Source organism: Stenella coeruleoalba (genome assembly GCF_951394435.1).
Source record: "Stenella coeruleoalba genome assembly, chromosome: 6".
Taxonomy (NCBI): Eukaryota; Metazoa; Chordata; class Mammalia; order Artiodactyla; family Delphinidae; genus Stenella; species Stenella coeruleoalba.
The window spans coordinates 91,111,891-91,137,520 of NC_137151.1; the positions used below are offsets into that span (position 1 = coordinate 91,111,891).

Consider the following 25,630-nt stretch of genomic DNA (forward strand, 5'->3'; position numbering starts at 1 on the left):
TCAAGTCAGTCAAGATTTCCTGATGAGAAAGGTATTGTAACAAAGCAGGATGTTATTTGAGAAAGACTTGTGGAAAAAGAAAATCTTATTTGTCAGGTCTTAAAACGTATGCTTTCAAATTTAACTTTCAAACATAATTTTCATTATGTTGAATTTTAATAGAGTATGACTTCATATTTTTTTAGAGCCGTTTGTATGGCTGTGCTTATTAAACATGTCATTCTGCTTTATTCTGTAATGTTGTGTGGTCTTGTTGGCATTGAATTATTCTTAAAATTTCTTTGAAGTATCTTCTACATTTTGTAAATTATTCTTCCTTCAGATCTAGATTCTCAGATATTAAAAATATTTACTTATGTTCTCTTTCCATAATCTTCAGAGATATCTGATTAATTGGAATTTCTGACCAATACTAAAATGTATCAGTCATAAAACTAACTTAAAAAACTTAACTTTATAAAGGGTATAAAATCTAATGGCTCAGGTAAACATGTCCAATGTAATTCACTTTTTGTTCCTATAAAAATGAAATAGTTTAATTGCATTATGTGATAAAGATTTGAAAGGTAGTGTCTTTTCCTTTGTTTTGAGTTCAGAGTTTCAGGAGAAGAGTAACATAAGAAGCTCCAATAAGTCAGTACTCTTAGACCAGAACTGCTCTACAACTATTCATCCATATTTCTTGAAAGTTCATAGAGTAAAAATTCAACTTCTTAAGTGGTGAGTAGAATGCAGTTGAAATATTTGGTGGACAAGGTCTTGAAAAATAATAAATCTGAGTTTTAATAACTTTAGGCAATGAGAACTTCTATTTTTGTGCAGTTGAGGTATTTTGTACATAATTTCCCTAATGGCTACATCTTTGTGCCTGTAACTCTTGCTAACATGTTGTATACATTCCCTACAAAACTAGGCTTTCATTCTGGAGAGCAAGGATCCCAGGCCATCTTTGCATAGTTTTACCCAATATTCCAGTAATCTAACATCAAGAGAAATGTATCTGTCATGACATCAACACATTTTTGATTTGCTATTTTTATTTCTCAAATGAAGGACATTGTAATAGTTGTTTCTACCTCTTTGGAGCAAAACATTTACCCCCTTTAGATAATACAGAGATTCCCCAAAAGAATGCTTTTTGAACTGTTAATACGGTGGTAGTACACAGCTCACCACAACATGGTCATGTCCACCAAATGGAGCTGGAACAAATAAAGCGGTGCTAATACCACCATGCTGTCTGTGACGGACTTTTGTTGCAGTATTATCCAGGGGTGGCTCTAGCTGTGGGTGTGGATGCTCATATGGGACGAATTTCAGGGGAATTAGTCAGCCGTTGAGTGTGTGCTGAAAAATACCCATACACGCCTGCCCGGTGACAGAGTTGCATTTGTTTATATGCGTAGTTGTATATATGTGAGGGCATTTCCATTCCCAGAGTCTCAATTAGCTGCTTTAAATATTTGTGGTGTACTCTGAGACAACCCACACATTTCCTTCACACGTGACAAGGACACTAGTTATGATGTTTGACCACTCTTTCATACACTAATATCACAAGGGATAGGGCAGTTCATGGGAAAAATGGGTATTTTAAGAGCCATGGATGTCAATGTCTTTTGAAAGTTACTCTGACAGATTGTAGCCAAAACTATTTTCAAACTATAGAAGAAAACTGCATTTCTTAGTAAGAACAGGAATAACACAAATTCTAAATGTCTTTTGATAGATTATAAAATATAGTTATTAAATAACTTACAAATATATAACTAATAGATAACTCACATTTAGAATTCTAGCCCCTTTTATGGTTTTGATATAATGAGATAATATGTGCAAATTGGTTTACATTTAGTATATTAAGTGTTCAAAGTGTTAGCCTCTGTTTAGTGTTGTGATAGCATATTATTGTCAGTAATAATTTATGAGTAATAATAAAAATTGTGGTGGTATGGTATGTATATCAGTCCCATTTACAATCTCATTGCATCAGATATTTCTTGATTTCTAGATGATTTATTTTAATTGCAGTTTAATGACGTTGGAAGGATTTGGTTATGAATGCTTAATGTCTCCTTTTTAAAAAATTCATTAATCATTACTAATTTTTAGGTTCAAAAATCTCTGTAGTGGGCTTCCCTGGTGGCGCAGTGGTTGAGAGTCCGCCTGCCGATGCAGGGGACACGGGTTCGTGCCCCGGTCCAGGAGGATCCCACATGCCGCAGAGCGGCTAGGCCCGTGTTACTTTTTAAATGTGTTGGGATTTCCATGGACTGTGACATTTGGAAGTCAAATAACTGTGGAGGCTGAATTGGTAGTCATTGCTGTTGATACTTTTGATAATCCTGTTGTCCCATCAGCATAAGTCTGCCTGAGATGCTTTCTATCACTCTTGCTTTTCTTTGGATTAAAGCAGTCCTTCTCATTTTTCTCCCCCTGAAGCATCCCTAGTACCAGAGGAGAGAAACTATAAATTCCCATGAGATTGCTAGTATATTGAAATGTTGGCAACAGCTTGACATTTCTTTCAAGTTGAGTATTCAGTGGTCAAATTGTCCATTAATTTTACATTCCAGGCCGTAACAATCCCAGATTTATTTTCCCAGGAGATGTTACAATTTATATACCACCAAGTAAAATGAATTCTCTTGGGCTTCTCTCCTTTCTGCCTCTCTCCCAAGACCTCTGTTTGAGGAGAATTTCTGAGCATATTCTTTAGAAATGCCCTGTTATATTACTCCTTAAATACATACTACACACCAATACCTTTAAGTGGCTTAGCTGATCTGAGTACCTAATAGGTCTTGTGGGAAATGATACACAGGACAGAGGCGTTTTGAGGGAGGAGATGTGGTATAAGCTGGCTAGGTAGGAGGATTTTGAGAGGGAGTGTAACGGAGTAGAGAGAGGGATGCTAGTTGGTCAGCGGAAATCACTGCAAGCATGGTGAGAAAAAGTCAGCCCGGAAAAAGAATGCCAAGATGGGGTTGTTAACAATAAACTTCACCCTCTTTACAATTTTGCCTAGAATGAGTCTTTTCTGCTTCTGCTAACTTAATCCATAAGACTCAAGGAGTTTAACCACAGAACAGAAAGATGACCTCTATGCCTCCTTCTTAAAAAAAATATTGAAAACAACATTTTTACATCAGTGTTTCGATGGAAACTCTTCATAATTTAGTCTTTCATTTTTAATTCTTCTGTTAGTTAATAGCTTAATTTCTTTTCCAATTTTTTTTCTGCCTGTATCATGCAGCCAGGGCGTGTTGTCTCCTGGTTATCAGGAGATGATGTCCTTTGTTTTTGTGCACTGGCACAAACTGTCTTCTCCAATTGGCCTTTGTTTTCTAGAGAGACTGACTTCTATTTACCAGAACTGACACAGTCTGACATTTAGGCCTGGATGCCACCTCTCAGAACCGATGAGATGATATTCTGGCTGATTAATTAGATACGTTTTATAACCTGCTGCAGGAAAAGTGACGTGAGAGCATTATTCATTAGTAGTATCAAGCCTGATACTTTTGCATGTTTTACTCCTCTCTTGCAATTAGGGAAGATGCCAATTTTGCTTTTTTTATGCTTTAAGAATGCCTGATGAAAATTTTAACACTAAAAGAAAAGGGAGCACTTAAAAGTAATACTCTGAAAATGAGTGTGGGTATAATCTGTTTATTAATACAGTATTTTTAAAGGAATCTTTGTGCTTGTAAAAGCAGTAGCAATACACATATCTCTGTAAAAACAGACTCTTGTAGATGCATTTTAAACAAGTTAGTAAAATTTATATTAAAATATGCACACTATCAAGATACTTATTTTAGTAATAGAGTATGTTAATTGCTTTTCATATCACCTTAGAGCATAGTTTACTTGTGATTATTTAAATCACAAATAGCTTTTCTTTCTTTCTTTTTTTGAAAACATCTTTATTGGAGTATAATTGCTTTACAATGGTGTGTTAGTTTCTGCTTTATAACAAAGTGAATCAGTTATACATATACCTATGTCCCCATACCTCTTCCCTCCTGTGTCTCTGTCCCTCCCACCCTCCCTATCCCACCCCTCTAGCTGGTCACAAAGCACTGAGCTGATCTCCCTGTGCTATGCGGCTGCTTCCCACTAGCTAGCTATTTTACGTTTGGTAGTGTATATAAGTCCATGCCACTCCCTCACTTTGTCCCAGCTTACCCTTCCCCCTCCCCATATCCTCAAGTCCATTCTCTAGTAGGTCAGTGTCTTTATTCTTGCCCCTACGTTCTTCATGACCATTTTTTATTTTTTTTTTAGATTCCATATATGTGTGTTAGCATACGGTATTTGTTTTTCTCTTTCTGACTTACTTCACTCTGTATGACACACTCTAGGTCCATCCACCTTACTACAAATAACTCAATTTCATTTCTTTTTATGGCTGAGTAATATTCCACTGTATATATGTGCCACATCTTCTTTAACCATTCATCTGTTGATGGACACTTAGGTTGCTTTCATGTCCTGGCTATTGTAAATAGAGCTGCAATGAATATTGAGGTACATGACTCTTTTTGAATTATGGTTTTCTCAGGGTATATGCCCAGTAGTGGGATTGCTGGGTCATATGGTAGTTCTATTTGTAGTTTTTAAACCAACCTCCATACTGTTCTCCATAGTGGCTGTATCAATTTACATTCCCACCAACAGGGCAAGAGGGTTCCCTTTTCTCCACACCCTCTCCAGCATTTATTGTTTCTAGATTTTTTGATGATGGCCATTCTGACTGGTATGAGATGATATCGCATTGTAGTTTTGATTTGCATTTCTCTAATGATTAATTATGTTGAGCATTCTTTCATGTGTTTGTTGGCAATCTGTATATCTTCTTTGGAGAAATGTCTATTTAGGTTTTCTGCCCATTTTTGGATTGGGTTGTTTGTTTTTTTGGATATTGAGCTGCATGAGCTGCTTGTAAATTTTGGAGATTAATCCTTTGTCAGTTGCTTCATTTGCAAATATTTTCTCCCATTCTGAGGGTTATCTTTTCATCTTGTTTATGGTTTCCTTTGCTGTGCAAAAGCTTTGAAGTTTCATTAGGTCCCATTTGTTTATTTTTGTTTTTATTTCCAACAAATAGCTTTTCAACATTTTTTGTAATCTTTAAAACTGTGAGGAAGACGGAAGAATATTTTCATCATTTTTACAGGAGATAAAATGGCCCAGGGGGAAATTGTTGGAGCTAAAAGCAAAACTAAGATACTCTGACTTTTGTCCCTGCCAACGAATGTTGGTGCATCTTATCTTCCTGACTCTGTAGATCCCATCTCTGAGTTCTGTCCGACTGTGCCACCTGGTTAATGATTGTCTTTTTATCCGTGTTGTTTCCATGGGTGACAATGACTGGGAGGCTTTACTGTGCTTTGTTGAGAGTTCACAGTTTGCCTTGAAGGGATGCCACATCATGTAGTGGTTAAGACTACAGGTTCTGGAGCCAACTCCTGGACTTTATTTCAACCCCAGCTCCATCACTTAGCAGCTGTGTGAGTCTGGGAAGGAGGATCACTCTGGACCTCTGTTTTCATTGTAAACTTAAAGTAAGAAAAGAGCCTATTTTGTGGGGATGTTGTGACAAATAATGAACCTTTGTAAAGTATGAAGAAGAATGCCTGCAGAGAGTGAGCACTTTCTATGCTGTATTATTATCATTATCACTCCAGAATTGCATTTTTCAAAGTCGATGTGACTTTTTTTTTTGCGGTATGCGGGCCTCTCACTGTTGTGGCCTCTCCCGTTGCGGAGCACAGGCTCCGGACGCGCAGGCTCAGCGGCCGTGGCTCACGGGCCCAGCTGCTCCGCGGCATGTGGGATCTTCCCGGACCGGGGCACGAACCCGTGTCCCCTGCATCGGCAGGCGGACTCTCGACCACTGCGCCACCTGGGAAGCCTGGATGTGACTTTTTTTAACGTCCAGAGGGGACTCATTATGCCTATACTCCCCAAGTTCTGCTTGTGTCGTGCATATTTTTCTCTTAGAAAGTCCATCTCTATCTGAAAGAGTGTTCATTCTCTAGTCTCTAGTTTTAGTCTAAATTATAAACATGGTGTGTGGAACAGGGCACTGAACCGAGAGGCAGAAGACCTGGACTTAAGTCCCAGCTCAGTCATTAACCAGCTGTGACCTTGGGTCAGTCATGTCACCTCATCAGGCTCAGCTTCTTTTCTCCTCATGAGAAGGCTAAACTATACAACTTCCAAGTTTACTTCTAAAATCCCAATCCATGATTGAGGTACTTGGAGGTAAGTTCACCTTAACAAAAGTATTAGGCCAAGTTGTACTTATTCATCCCATATATTTAAAGGCTGTTGTTTGAAGGATTTTATGACATAAGATAGAATTGGCAAGTGCTTGTACAGATTTTGAGGAAAGAAATATTCCAAGGCATTTTTAATGCAATGCATTTTTAATTTTAGGGTCCTCATACATCCTAAAGTAAAAGCTTTCATCAAATTAAAGAGATCAAACAGTGTATGATGAAGTACCTTGCATAAAATAGGTGACTTACCTTTTCTCGAAGTCTCTGCTTTGTAGAGGAACTCTCCAGCAGCTCGTGTAACCTCCAGTTTCAAGGTCACACTCTCAGGCATTGTCATGAGAATCGAGGGGAGAGACGGAACTCCTTTCTCTTTTGTCTGTACACACCGGAAACATGTTCTGGCTTCCCCACACTTACTCCTTCAGCCCCTTGGGCTAGTGTCAGCATATACACTTGATAATTATAACAATGACCTAAAATAAGAAAAAAAATAATTGGAAAAGATCTTTCTCAGACTCTGATATAACTGACAACTGATGATTTCCTGTGATCCTCGTTTGCTTTTTTGTTTTGATTGACACACTAAGCCTCTGGAGCCTCTCTCCATCAGCCAGATGGGAACATTGTCCTCAGGATAATAGAAAAGAACATGGGTAAATAGGAACTTATCAAAAGGCAGGCTGTAGCGATGACCCAATATACTACAAACCAGCTTACCAAGCTTAAGGGTGTGTGGTTTACTTTACAGAGATTTGCTTTGTAAGCTCTTTTACACTGAGAAGATGATTTAATTTTCAGTTCTTTGAGGAAGAGCTTCTTCCCTTGTTTTCTCCCAAGCCTAGGAATGCTGGGCTGGGTGGGTTAGGAGTTACAGCAGTGTGCAGTCTCGAACCCTGGTGATGGAAGGGCTGATTGTCCTTGGTACATTCAGATAAGGGTCCCCAGACGGTGTTCCCTCCTATAGGAAATCTCCAGAGGCTCCCAGCAACTACAGAGACAATGGGGAAGGCTCAGGTTGAGGTCCTTGACTTAAAGAGCAAAGACCCTCAATAATGCAAGGAAAGGATGTTGGAAAAGTGGGCTCTCCGGTCTGAGTCTGTTTCCTCACTGAGCAACAGCATGAAGGATATAGAGTGATGTCACTTAGGATCTGCCTGGCCCATAACATTCTTCTTTGGTGTCTATTTCTGCCTGTTTGTAGGGCCAAGGAGATCTGTTGAAGAATGCCAAGAATGAAGCTATAGAGAACATGAAGCAGATCCAGCTGGCGTGCTTGTCTTGTGGCCTTAGTAAAGCCCCCAGCAGTGGTGCCGAGGCCAAGAGCAAGCGCAGCCTGGAGGCCATAGAGGAGAAGGAGAGCAGCGAGGACAATGGGAAGCTGTGACCCTGAGTGACAGCCACGCCTTCACCCAGGCTTCCTGCCAAGGACTCTGGTTTTTCCTTCTGGTTTTCTTTCTTTAAGCTTTTTAGAAGTTCACAGAAAGATGCCCTCTCTGGGGTATTGGACATAAACAGATATTTTCACAATGTCAGTATTTTAACATAGTTAATTTATCTAAGTTAAAATCTTTAGTAGCAGTGTTTTAAAATTCTGAGATGTGTGTACACACTCACGTATGGATGTGGGCGGAAGTGTGTGTATGTGTGTGTGTGTGAGAGAGCAAGCGAGAGACAGAGATAGAGAGAGACAGAGAGGGAGAGAGAGAGAGAGAGAGAGAGCAAAAGAGAAGGACTGAGAGAGGTGGGGACGGGAGAGAGAGATTGAGATGCTGTTGAAATCTATTCTGTGTTGCATTATTCATTTAGTAACTTATTACTTTATCATTTTGGGACAAATTTGTTCATCTGAAATTCTAAAGAGCACTTCACTATAACCTGTTGCTGTGTTTAATTTTACTTCTCTACCTTTATCATTTAATTTGGAAATCGTAACACAGCTTATAATTGAAGGAAGCCAAATTTATCATGCATAGATGTTTTAATAGATTAAATATAGATTAGACAAATTCCTAAGAATCACAGTAGAAATAAAAGTGAATGAAGGATAAACAACTGATCAGAATTTCTGGGAAGATCAGCAAAGTCTTCAGTTAGTAAACTCTTTAAAATATTTATTAAATAAAATCAATTTTTAGAAAGTTTTCTGTAGTTGTTTACTTTTCAGTGGAAAAGTTGATCTTAAGTGAATTTATACCCACTTATGTGGTACTCTGAAACACCATGAAAACTCTGTTGAAATTAGGATTTTGATGTGACAACGATATTCAGTTATGAAATTTCAAGGTTGTGATTTATAGGAAGGTCTCATTCTTCCTAACTGGGAATCTTAGCATTCATTTTCTATTACACACATGGGCAGCTAGGAGGTCTTGACTTTCATTGCATTTAATTGAGCACTAAATTTAAATTTAAAGACATTGTTCAAACAATATCATATCATCACCTTGAGCTGATATAAATTCTGTGGGTCAGATAACACTGTGATGATTTAAGGACTAACCGATTACAAAGTATCTATGATATAATTTTAACACATGCAGAAAAACATACACACAAAAGAAGCAAATGACTAATTAGGGTACATTTATAATTTCATCCAGATCATTTTTACCCTAATATCTTCAGAAAGTACTTGAGTGTAATAAGTTTGTTACCTCCAACAGAACTAAATGTTCTATGGTTATGAAAATATATCTATTTAAAACATTGCTTTTATTTTGAAAAGCTTCTTAATTAATTTGGTTAACAAATATGCTAATTTGGGGGAACCTAGGGAAGATCATTGTTGAAATTTTGCAAATATAAACATCTTCTATAGCAACTGTGTTAAGTTATTTCTGACTTCTTAACACTATTATGTTCATGTTGTACATTACTGAGAGAGTAAAGATATGAAACAACACTTTTATTGTTCTCTTTTATTGTGAATTAATTGAAAAAGGAATGATAATGAAAATGAGTTACTATATAAAAAATATCTTACAGGATATGATATTTCCATGGACCAGATATGATGATATTTCTCCCTAGGTTTAAAACTGGGCGCTTGGGAAGACACATGAGCTCATTTGAAGGTAGGTTTCCAGTGGTACTACAATAGCCTGAAAAAATGTCTTTACCCTCCATTATACTTACCCTTCACAGTGGAAGGAATAGTGGAATGCAGATATCTAAGACCCTTATGATGAAAACGAGGTGATATAGACAGAAACAAAACCCTCCTTGCATTAGCCAGTTGGTTGGTTTCACCTGTGGACCTCTTCGCCTCCCTGAGTACCATGTGGAGAAATTCATGTCTTTACAGAGAGGTGGGAAGAGAAGCTAAAGGGTGGCAAACTTTCAAAGAATATTCATTCATGTCTTTACTTGAGGGTCAAATCCAATCCTTGAGAGTGGCTTCTCTAGTTTATTCCATTTGTCCTGGGGCTCCACGCACACTTAGGCTCTAGTACCCAAATATTCTTGAGAACATGATATGATTCCACCTCATCTAATGCTGCTTCTGGTGTCAGCGACTCTCTGCTCCACTGCGCTGGGTATCCTTCATAGGTAGGGATTGAGGTGTGGGGCAGAGAGGAGCTTTAGATTCTGAGAGTAGAGAAGTTGCCAGGGAAGAGGTCTTACCTCCTGATGGAATAGCAAAAACAAACATACAACCTTTTTTCATTATTATATTCTACAAGTGTCTGGTTTTTTTCCAAACTTGAACTTCTCTAGAAAAAGCCCCCTTCTCTCCACTTAGCTTTTGGTGATGCTGGGAAGGCAGAGTGGTAGATATTCATTCTATTTTTGTTTATTAATTTTTACATTACCCAGGGAATTTGAGGCGGTGATGGTAGGTATTATCACTGATATTTTGTAGGTGAGAAAGCCAAAGGCCACTGATATAGTAAGTGGAAGAACTGATTTTGAATTCTGGTCTGTCCAAATTTTGTGCAAGAGTATTTATTCAATGATTTTGATTTTTAATTTAATTCTCAAAACTTTAAACTAAATTATTAACTCTTTCCGTTACAACAACAAATAAAAAAACTTCATCCTATTTTCTTATAATAAAATATTAATGATCAATATAAAAATGCGAAAATAGAAAAATATATAAAAAATAAAGATCTCCTGCTATTACATTTAGATTTATACCTCTTAGACCCTGTTTAGCATTTCTTTATACATATAAATGTGCTTTCATTTTTAACAAAAAATGAGATCATATTATATAAACTGCTTTGTAACAGGCTTTTTACAACAATAAAAACAATACATCGTGGAGATCTTTTTATGTCAATAATATATATATGTACACTGGAGCTCTCAGCCTTTGAATTGAATCTAGTCCATAAATGACATATTTTATTTGGTCACTGAATTTTTTCAAAAAATTCTAAACAATAGACAACTTTTAAACATGAGGAGATTTCACATAAAAACTTCAATTTTCTACTTATTTTAAAATATTAGGTATAGGGCTTCCCTGGTGGCGCAGTGGTTGAGAGTCCAACTGCCGATGCAGGGGATGTGGGTTCGTGCCCCGGTCTGGGAAGATCCCACATGCCGCGGAGCGGCTGGGCCCGTGAGCCATGGCCGCTGAGCCTGCGCGTCTGGAGCCTGTGCTCCGCAATGGGAGAGGCCACAGCAGTGAGAGGCCCGCGTACAGCAATAAATAAATAAATAAATAAATAAAATATTAGGTATACTGAAAACACTAGACCCTCCCCCACTTCTTACTTGGCATCAATTGATTTGAGTTGCCCTCTTCAAAAGGCGCATGTGCTATCCAGTTTGCCAAAGAGCCGCTTTACTCATTTATGTTACATCTTGCCCCTGTGGACATCTTAGGTGGTTATCCTTGATCCAAATCATTATTTATAATTTTGACATAGTGTCTTTCTATATGGATTATCATGACATATTTAACCCATCTCCTATTGCTAGACTTATATTTCCTAACTTCTTGTTATATAAGCATTGCAGTGATGAAAATCCACTTTTGCAAAACTTCCATATCCCAAAGTCTTTAGGATGAATTTCTAGAAGTGGAATAATTGGTCAAAGAATAGGTATATTTTTTAGAGATTCTGTGATACATTGCCATATAGTCTCTGGAAAACTTGTCCAATTTAATTTCCTACCATAAGTTTATGAAAGTTCTGAAATCTTGGCTAATACTAAATTTAATTTTTTTTTTATTTTCATCTTTGCCAATCTACTAGGTTAAATTTCTTATTTCTCTTTATCTTTATTCTCTAGTGAGATTGAACACGTTAGTATGTTCATTGACTATAAATAATCTCATAGAGATTGCCTTTGTTTTCTGATCATTTTTGGGTGGGGTGGTAAATTTTTATCTTTTGTTATTTATTTTTAAGAGGCATTTACTTAAGAATCTTAACGCTGTGTTTGTCATGTGTGTTGCTAATGTCTTTTGATGTATAGATCCCTAATTTAGTCCAAGCTATTTTTTTTTCCCTTTATGGTTAGTGTTAAGACATCTTTGCCCTGGATGTTCATGAAGATATTCTCTTATATTACCTGCTAGTAGCTTTTTTTTTACTTTTCACATTTAACTTTACAAGTCCCCTAAAATTGATTTTTGTGTATAGCATAAGGTGTAGTCCCAATTCCATCTTTTCCCAGCATGGATAATCAGTTAGCCCAGTCCATTTATTGTAAAGACTGTCCATTGTCCAAGACTCTACAGTGCCACCCTTGTGAAAAATGAAGCGCCCATGTATGAGTGTGTGTCTCTTTATGGAATCTCTATTCAGTTCCATTGGTCTATGTCTGTCCTGGCAATATTACTGTACTGTCTTCATTGCTATAGTTTTATAATTATTATTATTTTTTTACATCTTTATTGGAGTATAATTGCTTTACAATGGTGTGTTAGTTTCTGCTTTATAACAAAGTCAGTTATACATATACATATGTTCCCATATCTCTTCCCTCTTGCGTCTCCCTCCCTCCCACGCTCCCTATCCCACTCCACTAGGTGGTCACAAAGCACCGAGCAGATCTCCCTGTGCTATGTGGCTGCTTCCCACTAGCTATTTTATGTTTGGTAATGTATATATGTCCATGTCACTCTCTCACTTTGTCACAACTTACCCTTACCCCTCCCCATATCCTCAAGTCCATTCTCTAGTAGGTCTGTGTCTTTATTCACGTCTTACCCCTAGATTCTTCATGACATTTTTTTTCTTAGATTCTATATATATGTGTTAGCATATGGTATTTGTCTTTCTCCTTCTGACTTAACTTCGCTCTGTATGCCAGACTCTGGGTGCATCCACCTCACTACAAATAACTCGATTTTGTTTCTTTTTATGGCTGAGTAATGTTCCATTGTATATATGTGCCACATCTTCTTTATCCATTCATCTGATGATGGACACTTAGGTTGTTTCCATCTCCTGGCTATTGTAAATAGAGCTGCAATGAACATTGTGGTACATGACTCTTTTTGAATTATGGTTTTCTCAGGGTATATGCACAGTAGTGAGATTGCTGGGTCATATGGTAGTTCTATTTGTAGTTTTTTAAGGAACCTCCATACTGTTCTCCATAGTGGCTGTACCAATTCACATTCCCACCAGCAGTGCAAGACGTTCCCTTTTCTCCACACCCTCTCCAGCATTTATTGTTTGTAGATTTTTTGATGATGGCCATTATGACCGGTGTGAGATGATATCGCATTGTAGTTTTGATTTGCATTTCTCTAATGATTAATGATGTTGAGCATTCTTTCATGTGTTTGTTGGCAGTCTGTATATCTTCTTTGGAGAAATGTCTATTTAGGTCTTCTGCCCATTTTTGGATTGGGTTGTTTTTTTTTTGTTATTGAGCTGCATGAGCTACTTGTAAGTTTTGGAGATTAATCCTTTGTCAGTTGCTTCATTTGCAAATATTTTCTCCCATTATGAGGGTTGTCTTTTGGTCTTGTTTATGGTTCCATTAGCTGTGCAAAAGCTTTTAAGTTTTATTAGGTCCTATTTGTTTATTTTTGTTTTTATTCCCATTTCTTTAGGAGGTGGGTCAAAAAGGATCTTGCTCTGATGTATGTCATAGAGTGTTCTGCCTATCTTTTCCTCTAAGAGTTTGATAGTTTCTGGCCTTACATTTAGGTCTTTAATCCATTTGGAGCTTATTTTTGTGTATGGTGTTAGGGAGTGTTCTAATCTCATACTTTTACATGTACCTGTCCAGATTTCCCAGCACCACTTATTAAAGAGGCTGTCTTTTCTTCACTGTACATTCCTGCCTCCTTTATCAAAGATAAGGTGACCATATGTGTGTGGGTTTATCTCTGGGCTTTCTAACCTGTTCCATTGATCTGTATTTCTGTTTTTGTGCCAGTACCATACTGTCTTGATTACTGTAGCGTTGTAGTATAGTCTGAAGTCAGGGAGCCTGATTCCTCCAGCTCCATTTTTCATTCTCAAGATTGCTTTGGCTATTCGGGATCTTTTGTGTTTCCATACAAATTGTGAAATTTTTGTTCTAGTTCTGTGAAAAATGTCATTGGTAGTTTGATAGAGATTGCATTGAATCTGTAGATTGCTTTGAGTAGTATAGTCATTTTCACCATGTTGATTCTTCCAATCCAAGAACATGGTATATCTCTCCATCTATTTGTATCATCTTTAATTTCTTTCATCAGTGTCTTATAATTTTCTGCATACAGGTCTTTTGTCTCCTTAGGTAGGTTTATTCCTAGATATTTTATTCTTTTTGTTGCAATGGTAAATGGGAGTGTTTTCTTGATTTCTCTTTCAGATTTTTCATCATTAGTGTATAGGAATGCCAGAGATTTCTGAGCATTAATTTTTTATCCTGCTACTTTACCAAATTCATTGATAAGCTCTAGTAGTTTTCTGGTAGCATCTTTAGAATTATCTATGTATAGTATCATGTCATCTGCACACAGTCACAGCTTTACTTCTTCTTTTCCGATTTGGATTCCTTTTCTTCTCTGATTGCTGTGGCTAAAACTTCCAAAACTAAGTTGAATAATAGTGGTGAGAGTGGGCAACCTTGTCTTGTTCCTGATCTTAGTGGAAATGCTTTCAGTTTTTCACCATTGAGGACGATGTTGGCTGTGGGTTTGTCATATATGACCTTGATTATGTTGAGGAAAGTTCCCTCTATGCCTACTTTCTGCAAGGATTTTATCATAAATGGGTGTTGAATTTTGTCAGAAGTTTTCTCTGCATCTATTGAGATGATCATATGGTTTTTCTCCTTCAATTGGTTAATATGGTGTATCACGTTGATTGCTTTGCATATATTGAAGAATCCTTGCATTCCTGGAATAAACCCCACTTGATCATGGTGTATGATCCTTTTAATGTGCTGTTGGATTCTGTTTGCTAGTATTTTGTTGAGGATTTTTCCATCTATGTTCATCAGTGATATTGGCCTGTAGTTTTCTTTCTTTGTGACATCTTTGTCTGGTTTTGGTATCAGGGTGATGGTGGCCTCGTAGAATGAGTTTGGGAGTGTTCCTCCCTCTGCTATATTTTGGAAGAGTTTGAGAAAGATAGGTGTTAGCTCTTCTCTAAGTGTTTGATAGAATTCGCCTGTGAAGCCATCTGGTCCTGGGCTTTTATTTGTTGGAAGATTTTTAATCACAGTTTCAATTTCAGTGCTTGTGATTGGTGTGACCATATTTTCTATTTCTTCCTGATTCAGTCTTGGCAGGTTGTGCATTTCTAAGAATTTGTCCATTTCTTCCAGGTTGTCCATTTTATTGGCATAGAGTTGCTTGCAGTAATCTCTCATGATCTTTTGTATTTCTGCAGTGTCAGTTGTTACTTCTCCTTTTTCATTTCTAATTCTATTGATTTGTGTCTTCTCCCTTTTTTTCTTGATGAGACTGGCTAATGGTTTATCAATTTTGTTTATCTTCTCAAAGAACCAGCGTTTAGTTTTATTGATCTTTGTTATCGTTTCCTTCATTTCTTTTTCATTTATTTCTGGTTTGATTTTTATGATTTCTTTCCTTCTGCGAACTTTGGGGTTTTCTTGTTCTTCTTTCTCTAATTGCTTTAGGTGCAAGGTTAGGTTGTTTATTCGAGATGTTTCCTGTTTCCTAAGGTAGGATTGTATTGCTATAAACTTCCCTCTTAGAACTGCTTTTGCTGCATCCCATAGGTTTTGGGTCATTGTGTCTCCATTGTCATTTGTTTCTAGGTATTTTTTTTTATTTCCTCTTTGATTTCTTCAGTGATCACTTCGTTATTAAGTAGTGTATTGTTTAGCCTCCATGTGTTTGTATTTTTTACAGATCTTTTCCTGTAATTGATATGTAGTCTCATAGTGTTGTGGTCGGAAAAGATACTTGATACAATTTCAATTTTCTTAAATTTACCAAAGCTTGATTTGTGACCCAAGATATGATCTATCCTGGAGATTGTTCCATGAGCACTTGAGAAAAATGTGTATTCTGTTGTTTTTGGGTGGAATGGCCTATAAATATCAATTAAGACCATCTTGTTAAATGTATCATTTAAAGCTTGTGTTTCCTTATTTATTTTCATTTTGAATGATCTGTCCATTAGTGAAAGTGGGGTGTTAAAGTCCCTTGGAATGAATGTGTTACTGTCGATTTCCCCTCTTATGTCTGTTACTATTTGCCTTATGTATTGAGGTGCTCCTATGTTGGGTGCATAAATATTTACAATTGTTATATCTTCTTCTTGGATCGATCCCTTGATCATTATGTAGTGTCCTTCTTTATCTCTTCTAATAGTCTTTATTTTAAAGTCTATTTTGTCTGATATGAGAATTGCTACTCCAGCTTTCTTTTGGTTTCCATTTGTATGGAATATCTTTTTCAATCCCCTTACTTTCAGTCTGTATGTGTCTCTAAGTCTGAAGTGGGTTTCTTGTAGACAGCATATATATGGGTCTTGTTTTTGTATCCATTTAGCCAGTCTGTGTCTTTTGGTGGGAGCATTTAGTCCATTTACATCTAAGGTAATTATCGATATGTATGTTCCTATTCCCATTTTCTTAATTGTTTTGGGTTCATTATTGTAGATCTTTTCCTTTGTTGTGTTTCTTGCCTAGAAAAGTTCCTGTAGCATTTGTTGTAAAGCTGGTTTGGTGGTGCTGAACTCTCTCAGCTTTTGCTTGTCTGTAAAGGTTTTAATTTCTCCATCAAATCTGAATGAGATCCTTGCTGGGTAGAGTAATCTTGGCTGCAGGTTTTTCTCCTTCATCACTTTAAATATGTCCTGCCAGTCCCTTCTGGCTTGCAGAGTTTCTGCTGCAAGATCAGCTGTTAACCTTATGGGGATTCCCTTGTGTGTTATTTGTTGTTTTTCCCTTGCTGCTTTTAATATGTTTTCTTTGTATTTAATTTTTGACCATTTGATTAATATGTCTTGGCGCATTTCTCCTTGGATTTATCCTGTATGGGACTCTCTGTGCTTCCTGGACTTGATTAACTTTACCATATTAGGGAAGTTTTCAACTATAATCTCTTCAAATATTTTCTCAGTCCCTTTCTTTTTCTCTTCTTCTTCTGGAAACCCTATAATTCGAATGTTGGTGCGTTTAATGTTGTCCCAGAGGTCTCTGAGACTGTCCTCCATTCTTTTAATTCTTTTTTCTTTATTCTGCTCTGCAGTAGTTATTTCCACTATTTTATCTTCCAGATCACTTATGTGTTCTTCTGCCTCAGTTATTCTGCTACTGATCCCATCTAGAGTATTTTTAATTTCATTTATTGTGTTGTTCATCGTTGTTTGTTTCATCTTTAGTTCTTCTAGGTCCTTGTTAAATGTTCTTTGCATTTTGTCTATTCTATTTCCAAGATTTTGGATCATCTTTACTATCATTATTCTGAGTTCTTTTTCAGGTGGACTGCCTATTTCCTCTTCATTTGTTAGGTCTGATGGGTTTTTATCCTGCTCCTTCATCTGCTGTGTGTTTTTATGTCTTCTCATTTTGCTTATCTTACTGTGTTTGGGGTTTTCTTTTTGCAGGCTGCAGGTTCGTAGTTCCCGTTGTTTTTGGTGTCTGTCCCCAGTGGCCAAAGTTGGTTCAGTGGGTTGTGTAGGCTTCCTGGTGGAGGGGACTAGTGCCTGTGTTCTGGTGAATGAGGCTGGATCTTGTCTTTCTGGTGGGCAGGCCCACGTGTGGTGGTGTGTTTTGGGGTGCCTGTGGACTTGTTATGATTTTAGGCAGCCTCTCTGCTAATGGGTGGGGTTGTGTTCCTGTCTTGCTAGTTGTTTGGCATAAGGTGTCCAGCACTGTAGCTTGCTGGTCATTGAGTAAAGCTGGGTGCTGGTGTTGAGATGGAGATCTCTGGGAGAATTTTGCTGTTTGATATGTGGAGCTGGGAGGTCTCTTGTGGACCAGTGTCCTGGAATTGGCTCTCCCACCTCAGAGGCAGAGCACTGACTCCTGGCTTCAGCACCAAGAACCCTTCATCCACACGGCTCAGAATAAAAGGGAGAAGAAAGAAAGAATGAAACAAAGAAATAAAGAAAGAAAGAAAGAATGGAAGGAAGGAAGGAAGAAAGAAAGAAAGACAGAAGGACGGAAGGAAGGGAAGAAAAGAAAGAAAGAAAGGAAGAAAGGAAGAGAAAGAAAGAAGATAAAATAAAATAAGATAAAATATTAAAATAAAAAATAATAATTAAGAAAAAATAATTATTTTTAAAGAAAAAAAAACGGACCGATAGAACCCTATGACAAATGGTGGAAGTGAAGCTATACAGACAAAATCTCACAGAGAAACATACACACTCACAAAAAGAGGAAAAGGGGAAAAAATAAATCTTGCTCTCAAAGTCCACCTCCTCAATTTTGGATGATTTGTTGTCTATTCATGTATTCCACAGATGCAGGGTACATCAAGTTGATTGTGGAGCTTTAATCCGCTGCTTCTGAGGCTGCTGGGGGAGATTTCCCTTTCTCTTCTTTGTTCTCGCAGCTCCCGGGGCTCAGCTTTGGATTTGGCCCAGCCTCTGCATGTAGGTCGCCAGAGGGCGTCTGTTCTTCGCTTAGACAGGACGGGGTTGAAGGAGCAGGTGCTTTGGGGACTCTGGCTCACTCAGGCTGGGAGGAAGGAGAGGTATGGAGTGCGGGGCTAGCCTGCAGTGGCAGAGGCCGGCATGACGTTGCACCAGCCTGTGGCGCGCCGTGCGTTCTCCTGGGGAAGTTGTCCCTGGATCCCGGGACCCTGGCAGTGGTGGGCTGCACAGGCTACCTGGAAGGGGGGTGTGCATAGTGACCTGTGCTCGCACACAGGCTTCTTGGTGATGGCAGCAACAGCCTTAGCGTCTGATGCCAGTCTCTGGGGTTCGCGCTGAAAGCCACGGCTCGCACCCATCTCTGGAGCTCCTTTAAGCAGCGATCTGAATCCCCTTTCCTCGCGCACCAGGAAACAAAGAGGGAAGAAGAACTCTCTTGCCACTTCGGCAGGTCCAGACTTTTCCCCGGACTCCCTCCCGGCTAGCCGTGGTGCGCTAACCCCCTGTAGACTGTGTTCATGCCACCGACCCCAGTCCTCTCCCTGCGCTCTGACCGAAGCCCGGGCCTCAGCTCCCAACCCTGCGCATCCTGGCGGGTGAGCAGACAAGCCTCTCAAGCTGGTGAGTGTCAGTTGGCACCGATCCTCTGTGCGGGAATCTCTCCGCTTTGCCCTCTGTACCCCTGTTGCCATGCTCTCCTCCGCAGCTCCGAAGCTTTCCCCCTCCGCCACCTGCAGTCTACGCCCGCGGTGGGGCTTCCTAGTGTGTGGACACCTTTCCTCCTTCACAGCTCCCTCCCACTGGTGCGGGTCCGTCCCTATCCTTTTGTCTCTATTCTTTTTTCTTTTGCCCTACCCAGGTACGTGGGGTGGGTTTCTTGCCTTTTGGGAGGTCTGAGGTCTTCTGCCAGCGTTCAGTAGGTGTTCTGTAGGAGTTGTTCCATGTGTAGATGTATTTCTGGTGTATCTGTGGGGAGGAAGTTGATCTCCGCGTCTTACTTTTCCGCCATCTTCCCCTCGTCCTTCCTATAATGTTTTGATATCAGAGAATGTGGGCTCCCACTCCTCTTCTTCTTCAGAATTTTCTTGGTTATTTTTGACTCTTTTATTTTTCATATGGATTGTAGCATCAGCTTGTCAATCTCCCTCAGGCACCTCCTGGAATTTTGGTTGGTATTACATTTAAAGTATGTATCATTTTGGGGAGTTCTGATAAATTACACTATTAGTTGTTCCAATCCATTCATGTGGTATGTGTCTCCATTTTTAAGACCTTTTTAAATTTCTCTTAATACAATTTTATAGATTTCTGTTTAAAGGTTTTGCACATCTTTCATTATTAGATTTATTCCTAGGTATTTGATGTTTCTCTTGCTGTTAGAAATAGTAACATTTTAAAATTTAAATTTCCAAATTGCTTATTTTTGGTATATAGAAAATGCTATAGATTGTGTTGTGATGGCCATGTATAAAGTAAACTTGCTAAACTCACTTGTTAATTCTAATTACCTCTGTATCATTTTGGATTTTATAGGTACATAATCATGTCATTTGCACATAATGAGCGCTTTTTTTTTGTTTGTTTCTGATCCTTATACATTTTATTTATGTATTGTATTTGCTTTTCTTGCTTTGTTGAACTGGCTAAAACCTTCAGTACAATATTCAATAGAAGTGATGTTAGTGAACGTTCTTTCTCATTCCCAATCCATTCCCAATCTCAGGGGAAGGTTTCCAATATTTCATCATTAGTTATGATGCATGCTGTAGATTTTGGTAGATTTTATTGGGGAATTAAAAAAAATTAAATGTAAGTTTTGCCATTTATATAGAGATAAAACTATAATACCCTTAGGAAAAATATAGGAGTAAATTTTGTGATCTTGGGTTAAGGTCATGAATTTTAGGTGTGACACCAAAAATAAAGAAAAGGACAAAAGAAGAAATAAGATTAGACTTCATCAAAATGAAAACTTCTGTACTTAAAAGGACACCATCAATAAAGTGAAAAGACAATCCACAGAATGTTTGCAAATTACATATCTGATAAAGGCTGGAATCAGAATATAAAAGGAACTACTACAACATAATAAAAAGACAACCCAATTTTAAAAATGGACAAAGGATCTGAATAGACATTTTTTTCAAAGAAGATAGACAAAGATGCTTAGCATCATTAACCGTCAGGAAAATTTAAATAAAAAACCACAGTGGGATACCAGTTTATATCCACTAGGATAGCTATGATAGAAGAGGCAGATAATAACAAGTTTTAGCGAGGACGAAGAGAAGTTAGAACCATCATACACTGCTGGTGGAAATGTAAAATGGTGCAGCTGCTTTGGAAAACAGCCCAGCATTTAATCAGAAGTTTAAACATAGTTACCACAGACCAGCAATTCTATTCCTAGGTATACACCCAAGAGAAATAAAAACATATGTTCACACAAAAACTTGTACACAAATGTTCATAGCAGCATTATTCATAATGGCCAAAAAGTGGAAACAATCCAAATGTCCATCAACTGATGAAAGGATAAAAAGAAATAGTACCTCCATACAATGGATTATTCAACAATAAAAACAAATGAAATACTGATAAATGCTACAACATAAATGATTCTTGAAAACGTTAATGCTAAGTAAAGGAAGCCGGATATAAAGGCCAATTACTGTATGATTCCATTTATGTGAAAGGTCCATAATTGGCAAAGCCATGGAGACAGAAAGTACACTAGTGGTTGGCAGGGTCTGGGGCTGGGTGGAATGGGGAATGACCGCTAGTGGACATGAAGTTTCTTTTTGGGGTGATGAAAATATTCTGGAATTAGATAGTGGTGATGGTTGCACAACTTTGTGAATGTACCAAAAACTACTGTGCAGTTTAAAAGAATGAATTTTATGGTATGTAAATTACTAGTAAAATGGTTATTATAAAAAGAAACATAAAATAGAGAATTTATATACTGAACAAAGCACCAGTAAATAGTGGAATAGGGCTTCCCTGGTGGCGCAGTGGTTGAGAGTCTGCTTGCCGATGCAGGGGACGCGGGTTCGTGCCCCAGTCCGGGAGGATCCCACGTACCGAGGAGTGGCTGGGCCCGTGAGCCATGGTCGCTGGGCCTGCGCGTCCGGAGCCTCTAGGTGGTCACAAAGCACTGAGCTGATCTCCCTGTGCTATGCGACTGCTTCCCTCTAGCTATCTATTTTATATTTGGTTGTATATATAAGTCCATGCAACTCTCTCACTTTGTCCCAGCTTACCCTTCCCACTCCCTGTGTCCTCAAGTCCATTCTCTACACATCTGTGTCTTTATTCCTGTCCTGCCCCTAGATTCTTCAAAACTTTTTTTTTTAGGTTCCATATATGTGTGTTAGCATATGGTATTTATTTTTCTCTTTCTGACTTCACTCGGTATGACACTCTCTAAGTCCATCCACCTCACTATAAATAACTCAATTTCGTTTCGCTTTATGGTTGAGTAATATTCCATTGTATATATGTGCCACATCTTCTTTATCCATTCCTCTGTCAATGGACACTTAGGTTGCTTCCGTGTCCTGGTTATTGTAAATAGTGCTGCAAATAACATTGTGGTACATGACTCTTTTGGAATTATGGTTTTCTCAGGGTATATGCCCAGTAGTGGGATTGCTGGGTCATATGGTAGTTCTATTTTTAGTTTTTAAACGAACCTCCATACTGTTCTCCATAGTGGCTCTATCAATTTACATTCCCACCAACAGTGCAAGAGGCTTCCCTTTTCTCCACAAACTCTCCAGCATTTGTTGTTTGTAGATTTTTTGATGATGGCCATTCTGACTGGTGTAAGGTGACCCTCATTGTAGTTTTGATTTGCATTTCTCTAATGATTAGTGTTGTTGAGCATCCTTTCATGTGTTTGTTGGAAATCTGTATATCTTCTTTGGTGAAATGTCTATTTAGGTCTTCCGCCCAGTTTTGGATTGGGTTGTTTGTTTTTTTGATACTGAGATGCATGAGCTGCTTGTATATTTTAGAGATTAATCCTTTGTCAGTTGCTTCATTAGCAAATATTTCCTCCCATTCTGAGGGTTGTCTTTTCATCTTGTTTATGGTTTCCTTTGCTGTGCAAAAGCTTTTTAGTTTCATTAGGTTCCATTTGTTTATTTTTGTTTTTATTTCCATTTCTCTAGGAGGTGGGTGAAAAAGGATCTTGCTCTGATGTATGTCATAGAGTGTTCTGCCTATGTTTTCCTCTAAGATTTTGATAGTTTCTGGCCTTACATTTAGGTCCTTAATCCATTTTGAGTTTATTATTGTGTATGGTGTTAGGCAGTGTTCTAACACCATACACAATTTCATTCTTTTACACGTACCTGTCCAGTTTTCCCAGCACCACTTATTGAAGAGGCTGTCTTTTCTCCATTGTATATTCTTGCCTCCTTTATCAAAAATAAAGTGACCATATGTGCGTGCATTTATCTCTGGGCTTTCTATCCTGTTCCATTGACCTATATTTCTGTTTTTGTGCCAGTACCATACTGTCTTGATTACTGTAGCTTTGTAGTATAGTCTGAATTCAGGGAGCCTGATTTGTCCAGCTCCGTTTTTCTTTCTCAAGATTGCTTTGGCTATTCGGGGCTTTTGAGTTTCTATACAAATTGTGAAATTTTTTGTTCTAGTTCTGTGAAAAATGTCATTGGTAGTTTGATAGGGATTGCATTGAATCTGTAGATTGCTTTGGGTAGTAGAGTCATTTTCACAATGTTGATTCTTCCAATCCAAGAACATGGTATATCTTTCCATGTGTTTGTATCATCTTTAATTACTTTCATCAGTGTCTTATAGTTTTCTGCATACAGGTCTTTTGTCTCCTTATATAGGTTTATTTCAAGTATTTTATTCTTTTTGTTGCAATGGTAAATGGGAGTGTTTCCTTAATTTCTCTTTCAGATTTTTTATCATTAGTGTATAGGAATGCAAGAGATTTCTCTGCAATATTTTTGTATCCTGCTACTTTACCCAATTCATTGATTAGCTCTAGTAGTTTTCTGGTAGAGTCTTTAGGATTCTCTATGTATAGTATCATGTCATCTACAAACAGTCACAGCTTTACTTCTTCTTTTACAATTTGGATTCCTTTTATTTTTCTTCTCTGATTGCTGTGGTTAAAACTTCCAAAACTATGTTGAATAATAGTGGTGAGAGTGGGCAACCTTGTCTTGTTCCTGATCTTAGTGGAAATGTTTTCAGTTTTTCACCATTGAGAATGATGTTGGCTGTGGGTTTGTCATATATGACCTTGATTATGTTGAGGTAAGTTCCCTCTGTGCCCATTTTCTGAGGGCTTTTATCATAAATGTGTGTGAATTTTGTCAAAAGCTTTTTCTGCATCTATTGAGATGATCATATGGTTTTTCTTTTTCAATTTGTTAATATGGTGTATCACATTGTTTTGCGTATACTGAAGAATCCTTGCATTTCTGCGATAAACCCCACTTGATCATGGTGTATGATCCTTACAATGTGCTGGTGGATTCTGTTTGCTAGTATTTTGTTGAGGATTTTTGTGTCTATGTTCATCAATGATATTGGCCTTTCTATGTGACATCTTTGTCTGGTTTTGGTATCAGGGTGATGGTGCCCTCATAGAATGAGTTTGGGAGTGTTCCTCCCTCTACTATTTTTGGAAGAGTTTGAGAAGGATAGGTGTTAGCTCTCTCTAAATGTTTGATAGAATTTGCCTGTGAAGCCATCTGGTCCTGGGCTTTTGTCTGTTGGAAGGTTGTTAATCACAGTCTCAATTTCAGTGCTTGTTATTGGTCTGCTTATATTTTCTATTTCTTCCTGGTTCAGTCTGGGAAGGTGGTGCTTTTCAAAGAATATGTCCATTTCTTCCAGGTTATCCAATTTAGTGTCCTATAGTTGCTTATAGTAATCTCTCGTGATCCTTTGTATTTCTGCGGTGTCAGTTGTTACTTCTCCTTTTTCATTTCTATTTCTATTGATTTGAGTCCTCTCCCTTTTTTTCTTGATGAGTCTGGCTAATGGTTTATCAGTTTTGTTTATCTTCTCAAAGAACCAGCTTTTAATTTTAGTTGATCTTTGCTATTGTTACCTTCATTTCTTTTTCATTTATTTCTGATCTGACCTTTATGCTTTCTTTCCTTCTGCTAGCCTTGGAGTTTTTTTGTTCTTTATTCTCTAATTGCTTTAGGTGTAAGGTTAGGTTGTTTATTTGAGATGTTTCATGTTTCTTGAGGTAGGATTGTACTGCTATAAACTTCCCTCTTAGAACTGCTTTTGCTGCATCCCATAGGTTTTGGGTCATCCTGTTTTCATTGTCATTTGTTTCTAGGTATTTTTTGATTTCCTCTTTGATTTCTTTAGTGATATCTTGGTTATTAAGTAGTGTATTTTTTAGCCTCTATGTGTTTGTATTTTTTACAGTTTTTTTCCTGTAACTGATATCTAGTATCATAGCATTCTGGTTGGAAAAGATACTTGATACAACTTCAATTTTCTTAAACTTACCAAGGCTTGATTTGTGACCCAAGATATGATCTATCCTGGAGAATGTTCCATGAGCACTTGAGAAGAAAATGTATTCTGTTGTTTTTGGGTGGAATGGCCTATAAATATCAATTAAGACCATCTTGTTAAATGTATCATTTAAAGCTTGTGTTTCCTTATTATTAATTTTTTTTGGATGATGTGTCCATTGGTGAAAGTGGGGTGTTAAAGTCCCCTACTATGATTGTGTTATTGTCGATTTCCTCTTTTATGTCTGTTAGTATTTGCCTTATGTATTGAGGTGCTCCTATGTTGGGTGCATAAATATTTACAATTGTTATATCTTCTTGGATCGATCCCTTGATCATTATGTACTGTCCTTCTTTGTCTCTTCTAATAGTCTTTATTTTAAGGTCTATTTTGTCTGATATGAGAATTGCTACTCCAGCTTTCTTTTGGTTTCCATTTGCATGAAATATCTTTTTCCATCCCCTTACTTTCAGCCTGTATGTGTCTCTAAGTCTGAAGTGGGTCTCTTGTAGACAGCAAATGTATGGGTCTTGTTTTTGTATCCATTCAGCCAATCTGTGTCTTTTGGTGGGAGCATTTAGTCCATTTACATTTAAAGTAATTATCGCTATTTATGTTCCTATTCCCATTTTCTTGATTGTTTTGAGTTCGTTATTGTAGGCCTTTTCCTTCTCTTGTGTTTCTTGCCTAGAGAAGTTCCTTTAGCATTTGTTGTAAAGCTGGTTTGGTGGTGCTGAACTCTCTCAGCTTTTGCTTGTCTGTAAAGGTTTTAATTTCTCCATCGAATCTGAATGAGATCCTTGCTGGGTAGAGTAATCTTGGTTGCAGGTTTTT

General features: G+C 37.8%; 1 protein-coding gene across 2 annotated transcripts in view; it reads left to right on the plus strand.

Annotated features, from left to right (window-relative positions):
- The window catches only part of PLCL1 (phospholipase C like 1 (inactive)), an 852,283-nt gene that overhangs the window by 348,239 nt on the left and 478,414 nt on the right, over positions 1-25,630 (plus strand). Inside the window, exon 6 of one of the 2 annotated variants that reach the window (XR_013828603.1) lies at positions 7,492-8,031. Coding sequence is in view for 1 of the 2 variants with exons in the window: in XM_079923484.1 (XP_079779610.1) it covers positions 7,492-7,674 (183 nt within the window). In the remaining variant the exon portion in view is untranslated. Of the gene's footprint in view, positions 1-7,491; positions 9,066-25,630 lie in introns of those variants that run through there. The other variant, XM_079923484.1, reaches the window with a different exon arrangement.